This window comes from Heterodontus francisci, chromosome 16 (assembly GCF_036365525.1).
Source record: "Heterodontus francisci isolate sHetFra1 chromosome 16, sHetFra1.hap1, whole genome shotgun sequence".
NCBI lineage: Eukaryota > Metazoa > Chordata > Chondrichthyes > Heterodontiformes > Heterodontidae > Heterodontus > Heterodontus francisci.
Genome location: NC_090386.1, coordinates 97,703,927 through 97,722,594, shown reverse-complemented (window position 1 = coordinate 97,722,594; position 18,668 = coordinate 97,703,927). Strand labels below are relative to the sequence as shown.

General features: G+C 42.7%; 1 protein-coding gene across 1 annotated transcript in view; it reads right to left on the bottom strand.

Annotated features, from left to right (window-relative positions):
* LOC137378396 (tyrosine-protein kinase HCK-like) overlaps positions 1-18,668 on the bottom strand; it is a 48,318-nt gene that overhangs the window by 29,490 nt on the left and 160 nt on the right. The window contains exons 2-3 of the mRNA XM_068048683.1: positions 8,458-8,547; positions 5,094-5,197 (exon numbers count right to left, since the gene is read on the bottom strand). Of these exons, the coding sequence (XP_067904784.1) occupies positions 5,094-5,197; positions 8,458-8,547 (194 nt within the window). The remainder of the gene's footprint in view (positions 1-5,093; positions 5,198-8,457; positions 8,548-18,668) is intronic.

Genomic DNA, 18,668 nt, shown 5'->3' with positions numbered 1-18,668 from the left:
TGCGCCATTTTCCCACACTCTCTTGGCCAGTCTGGACATAGCAGTGGAAGCCTTACCCATGCGCTTGTTGATTTCTGCATCTAGAGACAGGTTACTGGTGATAGTTGAGCCTAGGTAGGTGAACTCTTGAACCACTTCCAGAGCGTGGTCGCCAATATTGATGGATGGAGCATTTCTGACATCCTGCCCCATGATGTTCGTTTTCTTGAGGCTGATGGTTCGGCCAAATTCATTGCAGGCAGACGCAAACCTGTCGATGAGACTCTGCAGGCATTCTTCAGTGTGAGATGTTAAAGCAGCATCGTCAGCAAAGAGGAGTTCTCTGATGAGGACTTTCCGTACTTTGGACTTCGCTCTTAGACGGGCAAGGTTGAACAACCTGCCCCCTGATCTTGTGTGGAGGAAAATTCCTTCTTCAGAGGATTTGAACGCATGTGAAAGCAGCAGGGAGAAGAAAATCCCAAAAAGTGTGGGTGCGAGAACACAGCCCTGTTTCACACCACTCAGGATAGGAAAGGGCTCTGATGAGGAGCCACCATGTTGAATTGTGCCTTTCATATTGTCATGGAATGAGGTGATGATACTTAGTAGCTTTGGTGGACATCCGATCTTTTCTAGTAGTCTGAAGAGACCACGTCTGCTATACATTTATACCCATTTAATTGAACAATATTCTGTTGTGCATTTATACCCATTTAATACAACAATATTCTGTTGTGCATTTATATCCATTTAATTGAACAATATTCTGTTGTGCATTTATACCCATTTAATGCAACAATATTCTGTTGTGCATTTATACCCATTTAATTGAACAATATTCTGTTGTGCATTTATACCCATTTAATTGAACAATATTCTGTTGTGCATTTATACCCATTTAATTGAACAATATTCTGTTGTGCATTTATACCCATTTAATTGAACAATATTCTGTTGTGCATTTATACCCATTTAATACAACAATATTCTGTTGTGCATTTATACCCATTTAATACAACAATATTCTGTTGTGCATTTATACCCATTTAATACAACAATATTCTGTTGTGCATTTATATCCATTTAATTGAACAATATTCTGTTGTGCATTTATACCCATTTAATACAATAATATTCTGTTGTGCATTTATATCCATTTAATTGAACAATATTCTGTTGTGCATTTATACCCATTTAATACAACAATATTCTGTTGTGCATTTATATCCATTTAATTGAACAATATTCTGTTGTGCATTTATACCCATTTAATTGAACAATATTCTGTTGTGCATTTATACCCATTTAATTGAACAATATTCTGTTGTGCATTTATACCCATTTAATTGAACAATATTCTGTTGTGCATTTATACCCATTTAATAGAACAATATCCTGTTGTGCATTTATACCCATTTAATTGAACAATATCCTGTTGTGCATTTATACCCATTTAATACAACAATATTCTGTTGTGCATTTATACCCATTTAATTGAACAATATTCTGTTGTGCATTTATACCCATTTAATACAACAATATTCTGTTGTGCATTTATACCCATTTAATTGAACAATATTCTGTTGTGCATTTATACCCATTTAATACAACAATATTCTGTTGTGCATTTATACCCATTTAATACAACAATATTCTGTTGTGCATTTATACCCATTTAATTGAACAATATTCTGTTGTGCATTTATACCCATTTAATTGAACAATATTCTGTTGTGCATTTATACCCATTTAATACAACAATATTCTGTTGTGCATTTATACCCATTTAATTGAACAATATTCTGTTGTGCAATTATACCCATTTAATACAACAATATTCTGTCGTGCATTTATACCCATTTAATTGAACAATATTCTGTTGTGCATTTATACCCATTTAATTGAACAATATTCTGTTGTGCATTTATACCCATTTAATTGAACAATATTCTGTTGTGCATTTATACCCATTTAATTGAACAATATTCTGTTGTGCATTTATACCCATTGAATTGAACAATATTCTGTTGTGCATTTATATCCATTTAATTGAACAATATTCTGTTGTGCATTTATACCCATTTAATACAACAATATTCTGTTGTGCATTTATACCCATTTAATTGAACAATATTCTGTTGTGCATTTATACCCATTTAATTGAACAATATTCTGTTGTGCATTTATACCCATTTAATACAACAATATTCTGTTGTGCATTTATACCCATTTAATTGAACAATATTCTGTTGTGCATTTATACCCATTTAATTGAACAATATTCTGTTGTGCATCTATACCCATTTAATTGAACAATATTCTGTTGTGCATTTATACCCATTTAATTGAACAATATTCTGTTGTGCATTGATACCCATTTAATTGAACAATATTCTGTTGTGCATTTATACCCATTTAATTGAACAATATTCTGTTGTGCATTTATACCCATTTAATACAACAATATTCTGTTGTGCATTTATACCCATTTAATACAACAATATTCTTTTGTGAATTTATACCCATTTAATTGAACAATATTCTGTTGTGCATTTATACCCATTTAATGCAACAATATTCTGTTGTGCATTTATACCCATTTAATTGAACAATATTCTATTGTGCATTTATACCCATTTAATTGAACAATATTCTGTTGTGCATTTATACCCATTTAATTGAACAATATTCTGTTGTGCATTTATACCCATTTAATACAACAATCTTCTGTTGTGCATTTATACCCATTTAATACAACAATCTTCTGTTGTGCATTTATACCCATTTAATACAACAATATTCTGTTGTGCATTTATACCCATTTAATACAACAATATTCTGTTGTGCATTTATACCCATTTAATACAACAATATTCTGTTGTGCATTTATACCCATTTAATAGAACAATATTCTGTTGTGCATTTATACCCATTTAATACAACAATCTTCTGTTGTGCATTTATACCCATTTAATACAACAATATTCTGTTGTGCATTTATACCCATTTAATACAACAATATTCTGTTGTGCATTTATACCCATTTAATACAACAATATCCTGTTGTGCATTTATACCCATTTAATAGAACAATATTCTGTTGTGCATTTATATCCATTTAATACAACAATATCCTGTTATGCATTTATACCCATTTAATACAACAATATCCTGTTTGTACATTTATACCCACTCACTTTACAGTAGACTCAATTTCACATCGTGTAACAGCTGTTGTTGACATTTTTTATGAAAGAGCCAGCCAACCAGGGAATGGCCCAGGAAGACACGGTTTCATGGAATTCTCAGGTTGTATTAAAGGGTTAATCCTGTTCACCTGGGATCGGAACTTTTATGACACCAACCCCCAAAGCGCAAAACGAGAAAACGCTTTTGGCCCATCAAACCTCCCCCAAACCCTACACAATTCATCTGATTATGGATCCAGTTCTGGACAGCCCAGCGTTTAAGTTAAGAAATTCAAAAATATGTGAAATGCAAACGGGAAATCAAAAATAAACATTGTTTAAAAAAATGAAAGCTTTTTGCCACCATATATTTTTTAACAAGTTTTAAATTTAGGGTAAATTTTCAACAGCAAATGGACCATCACAACTCAAGTCACAATTCTCCTCCGTCTCTCTTCCACTCCAGTCCTCTACTCAAGTTTGGATATGGCAAAAGATTTCACACCTCACATAGTTAACCAACCCGATAGATATCGAGATCATTGCACAGTATTGATCGACACTTTCACATCCACTACACAACCATTTCTAGAAAAGAGCAGACTGTGGTGTGACCTGATAGAGGTCTTTAAAATTCTGAAATGTGTGATCGGGTAAACATAGAGAAGATGTTTCCACTTGTGGGGGAGACCAGAACTAGGGGCCATAAATACAAGGTAATCACTAATAAATCCAACAGGGAATTCAGGAGAAACTTCTTTACCCAGAGAATGGTGAGAATGTGGAACTCACAAATAACATAGATGCTTTTAAGGGGAAGTAAGATGAACATGGAGAAAGGAATAGAAGGATACTCTGTTTCGGGTGGGATGAAGTAGGCTGGGAGGATGCTCATATGGAGCATAAACACTGGCACGACCAGATGGGATGTAAATACTGTGTGTTTCTGTGATCTGAACAGCACAGGAACCTTTGTGTTGGATGGAATCTGACTATTTCAGTCTATGCCAAACCCCAGAACATTCAAATCATTTATTAAACATATGTGTTGCCCAGCTGTTGCAAGACTTTACAGCTTTGAAAAGAGACTAATTGAGAGATGATTTTAACAAGGCAAGTGAGATAACAAGTACCATTTATACAGTGCTCCTCATGCAGAGACAGATGTCCCAGAGCACTCCACAGATTGGAGAATTGGAGGAAAAGTCAGACAACTTGCATTTGTGTAACGCCTGTAAACTACAAAGACATCTCAAGGTGCTTCCCAGAGGCGTAATCGGATAAAAGTCAACATCAAACCAGAGGAGGAGATACTCTTTGGACAAGTGACCAAAACCTTGGTCAATGAGATGGGTTTAAAGGAGGAGAGGGGTAGCGGGGTTTCCGGAGGGAATTCTGGAACGTGATCAGGGCTGGGGTAAAGGGAAGTGGGGGTGCACAAGATGGCAGAATAGAGGGAGGAATGGAGAGTTCAGGATAAGTAGGGGTTGTAAGGCTGGAGTAGGTTATCGAGATGGAGAAGGATGGGGGTACAGAAGGGTTTGTACCTGAGGATGAGAATTTTTAATCTGAGGCATTGGTGGTCTGGGAACCAATTGTAGGTCAGTGAGTACAGGGGGTGATGGATGAGTGGGACTTGGTGCAGGTTAGGATAGTTTTGCATGAGCTGAGGTTTATGGCAGGTGGAGGAGATGTGTGAGGAGTCTTCAGAATGGACGGCTCCTGCTCCTGCACACCTCTGCTGAGCTGATCCCAGAACTTAGCGCACAGCGCCCAGGGAATCCCAGATACACCGTTACTCTATCACAGTGAGTAAGGCCATGCAGGAATTTAAACATGTTCCTATGTATAAAACAGTTTCTAGGACAAGTTCAGAAGGTTGAATCTGAGATTTTACACTCCTGGAAACAGGATGAAAGTTACCTTTCCTCGATTGGCTCTCTCTGATCAGGAAAGATCCCTCTTTATTTTCTGGTCCCAAAATTTTTCTCTCTGCCTCTTTGCCACTTATTCCTTTGAAGAACCATCTGTGAGAAACAATTACAAACCATGTTAGCATTTCTGATGAAACAATAGCAAATCTGTTTAGGAAAGACCTCACATTTATATTGCATATTTCTGCCTTCAACTCACCCCAAAGTGGTTCCTAACTTTGAAATGTAGTCACTGTTGTAATGTAGGTAAACATGACAACCAACTTGTGCACAGCAAGATCCCATAAACAGAATGACCAGTTAACCTATTTTAATGATGTTTGTTGATATTGGTGAGGATATCAGGGAGACCTCCCCTTGCTCTTCTTTGAAATACAGCCATGGATTGTTTACCTCCACCTGAGAGGGCAGACGGGGCCTCGACTTAATGTCTCATTCAAAGGAAGGCACCTCTGACAGTGCAGCACCTCCCTCAGTATTGCACTGGACTGTCAGCCTGGATTATGTGTGCCAAGTCCCTCGAATAGAGCTTGAACCCATAATCTTCTAAACTCCGAGCCAAGCTGACATTTATTGTGGCAATGTAGCAATGTATTTATTGAGCGAAACTGCAATAAATACAAATTTTACTCTATTAGAACATAAGAAATAGGAGCAGGACTAGACCATACAGCCCCTCGAGCCTGCTCCACCATTCAATATGATCATGACTGATCTTGGGCTTCAATTCCACTTTCTCACCCGCTCCCCATATCCCTTGATTCCCTGAGAGACCAAAATTCTGTTTATCCCAGCCTGAAATATACTCAACGATGGAGCATCCACAACCCTCTGGGGTAGAGAATTCCAAAGATTCAAAACCCTTTGAGCGAAGAAGTTTCTCTTCATCTCAGTCCTAAAAAAAGAAAGACTTTGCATTTATATAGCGTCTTTCACGACCAGTGGACGTCTCAAAGCACTTTACAGCCAATGAAGTACTTTTTGAAGTGTAGTTACTGTTGTAAAACAGGAAATGCAGCAACCAGTATGCACACAGCAAGATCCCACAAACAACAATGTAATAATGAGCAGGTAGTCTGTTTTTGTGATGTTGATTGAGGGATAAATATTGACCAGGACACTGGGGTGAACTCCCCTGCTATTCTTCAAAATAGCACCATGGGATCTTTTACATCCACTTGAACAAGCAAATGGGGCCACAGTTTAACATCTCAAATGAAAGATGGCACCTCCAACAGTGCAGCACTCCCTCAGTACTGCACTAGAGTGTCAGCCTTAGATTTTTGTTCTCAAGCCTTGGAGTGGGACATGAACCCGGAACCTTGTGACTGGGGTGGGGGGGAAAGAGTGCTACCAACTGAGCCACAGCTGACACTAAGTGATCAGCCCCTTATCCTGAAACTGAGTCCCCGTGTTCTAGATTCCCCAATCAGGGAAATAAGCTCTCAGTGTCAACCCTGTCAAATCCTCTGTTAGGCTACAAGTAATAACAAATATCCAGGAGTGAGACACACACTGGGATCCAATCACAGTGCTCGGTTGGTTGGTATATAGAATACCAGATACCTCAAACTCAGACTGGTAGCTTATAGAATTTTATAGTACAAAAGGAGGCCATTTGGCCCATTGTGCATATGCCAGCTCTTTGAAAGAGCTGTGCAGTTAATTTTAAACCCTCAGCTCTTCTCCAACATCCCTGCAAATCTTTCCTTCTCAAGTATTTATCCAATTCTCTTTTGAAAGATATTATTGAAGCTGCTTTCACCGCTCTTTCAGGCAGTGCGTTCCAGATCATAACAAGTCCTTGTGTAAAAAACATTCTCATTTCTCCTCTGACTCCCTTGGCCTATTATGTTAAATCTGTGTCCTTTGTTAATTCATTCTTGGGATCTGGGCATCATTGACAAGGCCAGCAATTGTTGTCCATCCCGAATTGTCCTTGAGAAAGTGGTGGTGAGCTGCCTTCTTGAACCGCTGCAGTCCATGTGAGGTAGGTACACCCACAGTGCTGTTAGGAAGGGAGTTCCAGGATTTTGACCCAGTGACAGAAGAAGGAACGGCGATATAGTTCCAAGTCAGGATGGTGTGTAACTTGGAGAGGAACTTACAGGTGGTGATGTTCCCATACGTCTGCTGCCCTTGTTCTTCTAAGTGGTAGAGGTGGCGGGTTTGGGAGGTACTGTTGAATAAGCCCTGCCCGGGCCATTCTTTGTGTCAGCCTGTGCCCGTGAGCCCCATAGCTCCTGATCTTGAGCAGCGGGTGGGGTTGAGAAATGAGGCAATGATTTGCTCTGCTCAACACTCACCCATCTACCTTTCCAATGTCCTTTCCGAGTGTGGGCTATTATGCCAGCCATAAGATGGGTGGCCAATGCCTCATTTTCCATCTTCTGTTCACCATATGTCAATGATTTGAAATCAGGACAGAGGAGAGGGCTCCAAATTTACAGACAATACTAAAACAAGAGGTATAGTAAATAATTCTGAGGACCAATGGAAGCTGCAAGGGAACATTGATAAGATGGTGGAATAGACAAAGAAACAGCAAATGGAATTCAATGTGAAGTGATATATTTTGGTGAAATAAATGACACTTTGAATGGGGGCAGACTGGGTAATGTAGAAGAGCAGAGAGATTTAGAGATTCAGGTTCCTAAGACCTCCAGTGGATAAGGCTATTAAAAAAAAGCTAATGGACTTTTGGGTTTTATGGCAAAAGGTATAGAATAGAAAAGGGATGTGTCAGGGTGGATAGAAGCACTTGATTGATTGTTACAGAACAAGGGGACGTAAATGTATGCGAATTAGGGCAGAGAACAGGAAAAACCTCATTTACACAGAGGATTATGAGGCTGTGGAATGAGTAAATGATTGAAGCAAAGGTCACATCAATGTTTAAGGAAAGGCTATATAGGAAGCTGAAGCAAAGGGGAATAAGGGGATATTGAAACAGAGTGGTCACATGGATTAGGATACTGCTCATGTGGAGGATAAACACCAACATGGACTGGGTTGAATAGCCTGTTCCTGTGTTGTTATCCCTGTGTAATTCTGTGCAATCTGCTTAGTTAAGCACATTCTTGATAGCTGTGGTTGACTCTCCTTAACTTACCTTACCTGGTGAGGTCATTAAACACTGTTGGAAACTGTATTGCTCTGCATGGTGTTTTCCAATTGGCATAGACTCCCCTTAGTTTCCTAGTTTGCCCTTCACCTTGTCAATCCCAGATGATACCTCCCTCCCCTGCTTTATAAATTGAACTTCAAACTGCTCAAACACATCCTCACACACTGGCTTTTCCTCAAGCATTTTCTAGCAGTCCAGATATATTTAACAGCCGCCAGACACTTACTCTTCCTCCTCCAGTGGTTTGATATCTGCACTGTGGTCACTCATAGACTCTCCCATGGCCAGAGACTTTGTGGGCTGAAAGTTTTCTGATCTGAAAGAAGGAAACAAAAATTAGAAACATTAGATGGAATTTACAGCACAGGAACTTGCCATTCAGTCCAACAGCTCTATTCTGGTGTTTATGCTCCATACAAGCCTCCTCCCACCCTTCATCGCACCTATCAACATATCCTTCTATTCCTTTCTCCCTCGTGTTTATCCAAGCTTCACCTTAAACGTATCTATTCTATTCACTTATTCACTATACTATTCATTGGACGTACAGCCAACAAAATCGGAACTCAGTGATGCCATTGATTCTCTAGCCAGCGGAAATGCCCCTGGGAAAGACGGCATTACCCCTGAAATAATCAAGAGTGCCAAGCCTGCTATACTTTCAGCACTGTACGAACTGATTTGTCTGTGCTGGGACGAGGGAGCAGTACCACAGGGCATGCGCGATGCCAATATCATCACCCTCTATAAGAACAAGGGCGACCGCGGTGACTGCAACAACTACCGTGGAATCTCCCTGCTCAGCATAATGGGGAAAGTCTTCATTTGAGTCGGTTTAAACAGGCTCCAGAAGCTGGCTGAGCGTGTCTACCCTGAGGTTCAGTGCAGCTTTAGAGCAGAGAGATCCACCATTGACATGCTGTTCTCCCTTCGCCAGCTACAGGAGAAATGCCACGAACAACAGATGCCCCTCTACATTGCTTTCATTGATCTCACCAAAGCCTTTGACCTCGTCAGCAGACGTGGTCTCTTCAGACTACTAGAAAAGATCGGACGTCCACCAAAGCTACTAAGTATCATCACCTCATTCCATGACAATATGAAAGGCACAATTCAGCATAGCGGTGCCTCCTCAGACCCCTTTCCTATCCTGAGTGGCGTGAAACAGGGCTGTGTTCTCGCACCCACACTGTTTGGGATCTTCTTCTCCCTTTTGCTCTCACATGCGTTCAAGTCTTCAGAAGAAGGAATTTTCCTCCACACAAGTTCAGGGGGCAGGTTGTTCAACCTTGCCCGTCTTAGAGCGAAGACCAAAGTATGGAAAGTCCTCATCAGGGAACTCCTGTTTGCTGATGATGCTGCTTTAACATCTCACACTGAAGAGTGTCTGCAGAGCCTCATCGACAGGTTTGCGGATGGCTGTAATGAATTTGGCCTAACCGTCAGCCTCAAGAAAACAAACATCATGGGACAGGACGTCAGAAATGCTCCATCCATCAGTATCCGCGACTACGCTCTGGAAGTGGTTCAAGAGTTCACCTACCTAGGCTCAACTATCACCAGTAACCTGTCTCTCGATGCAGAAATCAACAAGCGCATGGGAAAGGCTTCCACTGCTATGTCCAGACTGGCCTAGAGGGTGTGGGAAAATGGCGCACTGACACGGAACACAAAAGTCCGAGTGTTTCAAGCCTGTGTCCTCAGTACCTTGCTCTACGGCAGTGAGGCCTGGACAACGTATGTCAGCCAAGAGCAACGTCTCAATTCATTCCATCTTCGCTGACTCCGGAGAATCCTTGGCATCAGGTGGCAGGACCGTATCTCCAAAACAGAAGTCCTCGAGGCAGCCAACATCCCCAGCATATACACCCTACTGAGCCAACGGCGCTTGAGATGGCTTGGCCATGTGAGCCGCATGGAAGATGGCAGGATCCCCAAGGACACATTGTACAGCGAGCTCGTCACTGGTATCAGACCCACCGGCCGTCCATGTCTCTGCTTCAACGACGTCTGCAAACGCAACATGAAGTCCTGTGACATTGATCACAAGTCGTGGGAGTCAGTTGCCAGTGATCGCCAGAGCTGGCGGGCAGCCATAAGGGCGGGGCTAGAGTGTGGCGAGTCGAAGAGATTTAGCAGTTGGCAGGAAAAAAGATAGAAGCGCAAGGGGAGAGCCAACTGTGTAACAGCCCCAACAACCAATTTTATCTGCCGCACCTGTGGAAGAGTCTGTCACTCTAGAATTGGCCTTTATAGCCACTCCAGGCGCTGCTCCACAAACCACTGACCACCTCCAGGCGCTTACCCATTGTCTCTCGAGACAAGGAGGCCAAGGAAGAAGAAGAATTCACTTCAACCACTCCCTGTGGTAGCGAGTTCCACATTCTCACCACTCTCTGGGTAAAGATGTTTCTCCTGAATTCCCTGCTGCATTTCTTAGTGACTGTCTATATTTAGATCTATTGTCAGGCAAGCCCCCCACCTGCCAAGAATGAGGAAAATTAATTTTGCCACATGAACATTGATTTAAAACTGTTGTTGAAGAACTTGCTTTCAAAAACAATTGGAGACTTTGGGTGGAGAGAGACATTAGCATGTCAACAGACATATAAACATAGAAAATAGGAGCGAGAGTAGGCCATTCGGCCCTTCGAGCCTGCTCCGCCATTCATTATGATCATGGCTGATCATCCAACTCAGTAACCTGTTCCCGCTTTCCCCCCCATATCCTTTGATCCCTTTAGACCCAAGAGCTATATCTAACTCCTTTTTGAAAACATACAATGTTTTGGCCTCAACTGCTTTCTGTGGTAGCGAATTCCACAGGCTCACCACTCTCTGGGTGAAGACATTTCTCCTCATCACAGTCCTGAAAGGTTTACCCCGTATCCTATGACCCCTGGTTCTGGACTCCCCCATCATCGGGAACATCCTTCCCGCATCTACCCTGTCAAGTCCTGTTAGAGTTTTATAGGTTTCTATGAGACCCCCCCCACCTCACTCTTCTGAACTCCAGCGAATATAATCCTAACTGACTCAATCTCACCTCATACGTCAGTCCTGCCATCCCAGGAATCAGTCTGGTAAACCTTCGCTGCACTCCCTCTATAGCAAGAACATCCTTCCTCAGATAAGGAGACCAAAACTGCACACAATATTCCAGGTGTGGCCTCACCAAGGCCCTGGATAATTGCAGCAAGACATCCCTGCTTCTGTACTCGAATCCTCTCGCTATGAAGGCCAACATACCATTTACCTTTTTTACTGCCTGTTGCACCTGCATGCTTACCTTCTGTGACTGGTGTCCGAGAACACCCAGGTCTCGCTGCATATTCCCCTCTCTCAGTTTATAGCCATTCAGATAATAATCTGCCTTCCTGTTTTTGCTACCAAAGTGGATAACCTCACATTTATCCACATTATACTGCATCTGCCATGCATTAGCCCACTCACTCAACTTGTCCAAATCACCCTGAAACCTCTCTGCATCCTCCTCACAACTCACCCTCCCACCCAGTTTTGTGTCATCTGCAAATTTGGAGATATTACATTTAGTTCCCTCATCTAAATCATTAATATATATTGTGAATAGCTGGGGTCCTAGCCCCGATCCCTGCGGTACCCCACTAGTCACTGCCTGCCATTCAGAAAAAGACCCATTTATCCCTACACTTTGTTTCCTGTCCGCCAACCATATTCTATCCATCGCAATACACTACCCCCAATCCCATGCGCTTTCATTTTACATGTTAATCTATTATGTGGGACTTTGTCGAAAGCCTTCTGAAAATCCAAATAAACCACATCCACTGGCTCCTCCTCATCAACTCTACTAGTTACATCCTTGAAGAATTCTAGTAGATTTGTCGAGCATGATTTCCCTTTCGTAAATCCATGCTGACTCTGCCCGATTCTACCGCTGTTCTCCAAGTGCTCTGCTATAAAGTCTTTGATAATGGACTCTAGAATTTTCCCCACTATCGACGTCAGGCTGACTGGTCTATAATTCCCTGCTTTCTCTCTACCTCCCTTTTTAAATAGTGGGGTTACATTAGCTACCCTCCAATCTGTAGGAACTGTTCCAGAGTCTATAGAATCTTGGAAGATGACCACCAATGCATCCATTATTTCTAGGGCCCCTTGCTTAAGTACTCTGGGATGCAGACCATCAGGCCCTGGGGATTTATCGGGCTTTAATCCCATCAATTTCCCCAACACCATTTCTCTATTAATACTGATTTCCTTCAGTTCCTCTCTCCCACTAAACCCTGTGTTCCCCAACATTTCTGGTATATTTGTGTCCTCCTTTGTGAAGACAGAACCAAAGTATGCATTTAGTTGGTCAGCCATTTCTTTATTCCCCATAAGAAATTCCCCTGTTTCTGACTGTAAGGGATCTGCATTTGTCTTCACCAATCTTTATCTCTTCACATACCTGTAGAAACTTTTAGTCAGTTTTTATGTTCACCGCAAGCTTGCTCTCGTACTCTATTTTCCCCTTCTTAATCAATCCCTTGGTCCTCCTTTGCTGAATTCTAAACTGCTCCCAATCCTCAGGTCTGTTGTTTTTTCTGGCAAATTTATATGCCTCTTCCTTGGATCTAATGCTATCTCTAATTTCCCTTGTAAGCCATGGTTTGGCTACCTTTCCCGTTTTACTTTTGTGCCGGACAGGAATAAACAATTGTTTCAGTTCATCCATGTACTCTTTGAATGTTTGCCATTGCCTATCCACCGTCATCCCTTTAAGTAACGTTTCCCAATCCGTCATGGCCAACTCGCGCCTCATATCTTCGTAGTTTCCTTTACTAAGATTCAGGACCCTTGTCTCAGAATCAACTAAGTCACTCTCCATCTTGATGAAGAATTCTATCATATTATGGTCGCTGGTCCCCAAGGGGTCTCGCACCACTAGATTGTCAATTATTCCTCTCTCATTACACAATACCCAGTCTAGGATGGCCTGTTCTCTAGTTCACAGACATGCACTTCAAAGGACAAAGGGACTGTTCCCTGCTCCAATTTAATCCACAATGGACTTTTGATTGCCAGGCGTTGGAGATGGAATGGCTTGCATTCCAGGTTAACTGCTAAGGTGGCCGAATACACAAACAGACGTGGTCGGACTGGTTTGGGTCACATGACTAACTGACTGTTGGAGTTTTTTGTATTTGAGCTTCCAATAAGGAATTTGAAATCAGAAAGCTGTTTGCTCCTTGACTGAAAAGACCTCTATCCTGTCTGCTCTCATCTCACTAGCTTCAGAAACCATTGAAGACACATGAGCCCCAAGTGAGAAAAGTCTCCTACAGTGAAAGGTTTAAGAAGAATACTGGACTACAGTGAGGTCTAAGCACAGATATTGCCTCAAACTTCTCCATTTTATTTTTCTTCTCTTTTCTGTATCTACTTGCATGTGTGTATTGCGTATGCATGCTAGGGTGGGGCGCGGCATGTATCCATAGATGTTAACCAAATTAAAGTTTAAGCTTCAATAAATTTCACTTTTCTTCTTTAAACCTAAGAAAGCCGGTTTATGCTCACTTCTTTGCCTTATAATTGGAAAGTTGTGAACAAGGATTCACCAAAGGGGGAGCTCAAAACACAGTGTTTAAAATAAAACCCTGTTACAATTAAGACCAGGTGAAGACAGTAAAAGACCCTGAGATACCTTTCACACCTGGTCGTAATACTATAAACATTGATTTTATGTTTAAACAAGCACCTTATTATGTTTGAAAGGTTTCAGAGAGTTTCACACAATGAGTTACTTACTGCAGTGACTGTTGTTATGGAGATAACAGTGACAGCTATGTCCTATAAACAGCAGTGAGATGAATGAGCAGTTCAGCTGTTTTTGGAGGTTGGGTTGCCGGAGGAATCATGGCCAGGACATCACAAGAACTCGCCAGTCTTCTTCAAAACCCAGTGGACAGGAAATCAGAGCCTTGGTTCAACAGAGGGCCAGCACCTCAAACAATGCAGCACTCCCTCATACTGTGTCTTATTGATGGAGTGTCAGTCTGAGTTATGGGTCAATCTATGGAACAGGCTGTCTAGGGAGATGGTGGAAACAATTCTGATTCATCCAAATGCAAATGAGAGACATTTCTTTCAGAAAACAACATTTTGGGATTCAGTCTATGAGCAACTTGAGATGTGACGTGTAGTGAGTGCAATGTGCATGGCAAGAGCAGGTGACTTTGGGCCAATAGTCCCCAAAGCTCTCCACCACTGGAGGTTTTCCTCACCTCAGGTCTGGATCTCTTGTAGACTTATTGATAAAGATTGATCACTGTGATTGGTCAATAACTCCATTATCATTGGATCATGTGACTACCAGGATGGTAGAAGGAGAAATAGATGGAAGTTGGTCTTTTATCGTCCAGCGATTCCCACCTTCCTATGTGCTCAAGCCCTGGCTTGCATGTTATATGATAAGAACATAAGAAATAGGAGTAGGAGTAGGCCATTTGGCCCCTCAAGCCTGCCCCGCCATTCAATAAGATCATGGCTGATCTGTCACAGGCCTCAACTTCTCTTTCGGGCCTGCTCCGTATAGCCCTCGACTCCCCGAGATTTCAAAAATCTATCTACCTCCTCCTTAAATGCATTTTGTGACCTAGCCTCCACAACTCTCTGCGGTAGAGAATTCCAGAGATTCACCACCCTCTGAGAGAAGAAATTCCTTCACATCTCAGTTTTAAATGAGTGTCCCCTTATTCTGTAACTATGTCCCCCTAGTTCAAGATTCCCCCACCAGCGGAAACATATTCTCAACATCTACCCTGTCAAGCCCCCTCAGAATCTTGTACATTTCAATAAGATCACCCCTCATTCTTCTAAACTCTAATGTATAAAGGCCTAACCTGTTTAGGTGTTCTTGATAAGTCAACCCCTTCATCTCAGGAATCATCCTAGTGAATCGCTTTTGAACTGCCTCCAATGCCAGTATATCCTTTCGTAAATACGGGGACCAAAACTGTACACAGTACTTCAGGTGTGGCCTCACCAACACCCTGTACAGTTGTAACAAGACTTCCTTATTTTTAAACTCTAACCCCCTAGCAATAAAGGCCAAAATTCCATTTGCCTTCCTAATTACTTGCTGCACCTGCATGCTAACCTTTTGTGTTTCATGTACAACAACACCCAGATCCCTCTGTACTGCAGTATTTTGTAGTCTTTCTCCATCTAAATAATAATCTGCCTTTTTATTCTTCCTACCAAAGTGGATGACCTCACACTTTCCCACATTGAACTCCATCTGTCAAGTTTTTGCCCACTCACTTAACCTATCTATATCCCTTTGCAGATTCTTTGTGTCCTCATCACTACATGCCTTCCCACCTATTTTTGTATTGTCAGCAAATTTGGATACACTACACTCTGTCCCTCCAAGTCATTAATGTAGATAGTAAACAGTTGAGGCCCTAGGACCGATCCTTGTGGCACCCCACTAGTTACGGCTTTCCAACCTGAAAAAGACCCATTGATCTCGACTCTCTGCCTTCTGTATGTTAGCCAATCCTCAATCCATGCCAACACATTACCCCCAATACCCTGAGCTCCTATTTTGTGTAATAACCTTTTATGTGGCATCTTATCAAACACCTTCTGAAAATCCAAATACACAACATCTACCACCTCCTTTTCCTTTCTGCCTATTCTTCCGGAACGTTGAATATCCTTGAACATCGAGTTTCCAGTCCTGGTCATCCTGCAACCACGTCTCTGTGATAGCTATCAAATCATATTCATTTATTTCTATCTGTGCCATCAGCTCATCTATCTTGTTACAAATGCTACGTGCATTCAGATAAAGAGCCTTAAGCTTTGGCTTGTTACCATTTTTACCTACTCTGGTTCCAATTTCTGCTGTACTCTTGTGCTTGTATTCTCTCACCGTCACCGTCACTGCTTCTGGTGTCGGGCCTCGCTCTCCGCTCCTTTTATACCCCGGCTCCTCTCACCGCCACCGTCGCTGCTTCTGGTGTCGGGCCTCGCTCTCCGCTCCTTTTATACCCTGGCTCCTCTCACCGCCACCGTCGCTGCTTCTGGTGTCGGGCCTCGCTCTCCGCTCCTTTTATACCCTGGCTCCTCTCACCGCCACCACTGCTGCTTCTGGTGTCGGGCCTTGCTCTCCGCTCCTTTTATACCCTGGCTCCTCTCACCGCCACCACTGCTGGATGGATATTAGTAGACAGCCTATCCCCAGAGATGGAGACAGAGAAGTCGAGGAAGGGAAGGGAAGTTTCGGAGATGGACCATGTAAAGGTGAGAGAAGGGTGGAAATTGGAAGCAAAGTTGATAAAGTATTCCAGTTCGGGGTGGGAGCAGGAAACGGCACTGATACAGTCATCAATGTACCGGAAAAAGAGGTGGGGGAGGGGGCCTGAGTAGGACTGGAACAAGGAATGTTCGACATTTCCCACAAAAAAGCCCATTTGGTTACCCATAGCAACACCTTTTACTTGAAGGAAGTGAGTGGAGTTGAAGGAGAAGTTGTTCAATGTGATAACAAGTTCAGCTCAGGTGGAGGAGGGTGGTGGTGGATGGGGACTGGTTGGGCCTCTGTTCAAGGAAGATGCGGAGAGCCCTCAATCATCCTGGTGGGGATGGAGGTGTAGAGAGATTGGACATCCATAGTGAAGAGGAGGCGGTTAGGGCCAGGAAACTGGAAATTGTCAAAATGATGTAGGGCGTCTGAAGAGTCACGGATGTAGGTGGGAAGAGACTGGACCAGCTGAGAAAAGATAGAGTGAAGATAGGAAGAAATAAGTTCAGTGGGGCAGGAACAGGCTGAAACAATGGGTCTGCCGGGACAGTCCTGTTTGTGGATTTTGGGAAGGAGGTAGAAGCGGGCTGTCCGGGGTTGTGGGACTATGAGGTTGGAAGCTGTAGGGGGAAGATCTCCAGAGGAGATGAGGTCAGTGACAGTCCTGTGGACAGTAGCTTGATGTTCAGTGGTGGGGTCATGGTCCAGGGGGAGGTAGGAAGAAGTGTCTGAGAGTTGGCGCTGAGCCTCTACAAGGTAGAGGTTGGTACGCCAAATAATAACAGCACCACCCTTGTCTGCAGGTTTGATGACAATGTTGGGGTTAGACCTAAAAGAACGGAGTACAACAAGTTCAGAGGGAGACAGGTTAGAGTGAGTGAGGGGGCAGAGAAATTGAGACGGCCGATGTCTCGCCGATAGTTCTCAATGAAAAGATCAAGAGTGGGTAAGAGGCCAGAGGGAGGGGTCCAAGTTGAGGGAGAATTCTGGAGGCAGGTGAATGGGTCTGCTGGTCGGGAGGAGGACTCCTGGTCAAAGAAGTGAGCACAGAGGCGAAGGTGACGGAAGAAGAGGTCAATGTCATGCCGAGCGTGAAATTCATTGAGGTGGAGGCGTAAGGGGATAAAACTGAGACTTTGCTGAGTACAGATCGTTGTTAACCTTTCCTTTCCTGGTGACTTAAATTATAATTTGAAATTCCCATTTCTTTTTGATGTTATCTGAATGCTGACTGCATTATAAACAAAAAAATTTCATAAATTCCAAGCCAATTTCAATTCTACCTAAAGTAACAGATTTACGAGGATGTTGCCAGGACTGGAAAAATGCAGCTATGAGGAAAGATTGGATAGGCTGGGGTTGTTCTCCTTGGAACAGAGAAGGCTGAGGGGAGATCTGATTGAAATGTACAAAGTTTTGAGGGGCCTGGATAGAGTGGAGGTGAAGGGTCTATTCACCTTAGCAGAGAGTTCAGTGACTAGGAGGCATAGATTTAAAGTGATTGGTAGAAAGATTAGAAGGGAGATGAGGAATAGCTTTTTCACCCAGAGGGTGGTGGGGGTCTGGAACTCACTGCCCGTAAGGGTAGTCGAGGCAGAAACCATTTTAACGGTGTCTGGATAATGCATCTCAAGTGCCATAACCTGCAGGGCTACAAACCAAATGCTGGAAAGTGGGATTAGGTTGGATGGCTGCTTTTTCGGCTGGCGGAGACACAATGGGCCAAGTGGCCTCTTTCTGTGCCATAAACTTTCTATTATTCCAGCAGCATACCGTAATAAAACAATTAACAAATGGAACTACTTAGAGAATGGCTGGTGCAGCAAAATGAGCAGAAACCAAGGACTCACCTCTGGACTTTGCAAAGGTTGATGGGATGGAACTTTCCTACAAGAGTTCTTCATGTTAACACCAACATGGAGCCAAATTGGCTCTGTCCATGCTCCTGTTTCTCTAACACAGTTTGTGACCCACAATGCACTCCCTCCTTATATCCTCAGTGTGCATTGAAATCAAAGTTCATTGCACCAGCTCCTCAAATCTATCCTTACTTAGGACCCCAGGGCTATGGAATTTCAAACTTTGCTTAGCTTTCTCCTCATCATACAATCCACAGATTTTTATAACTTGCAACTCATGACTTGCCTTCTCACTTACTC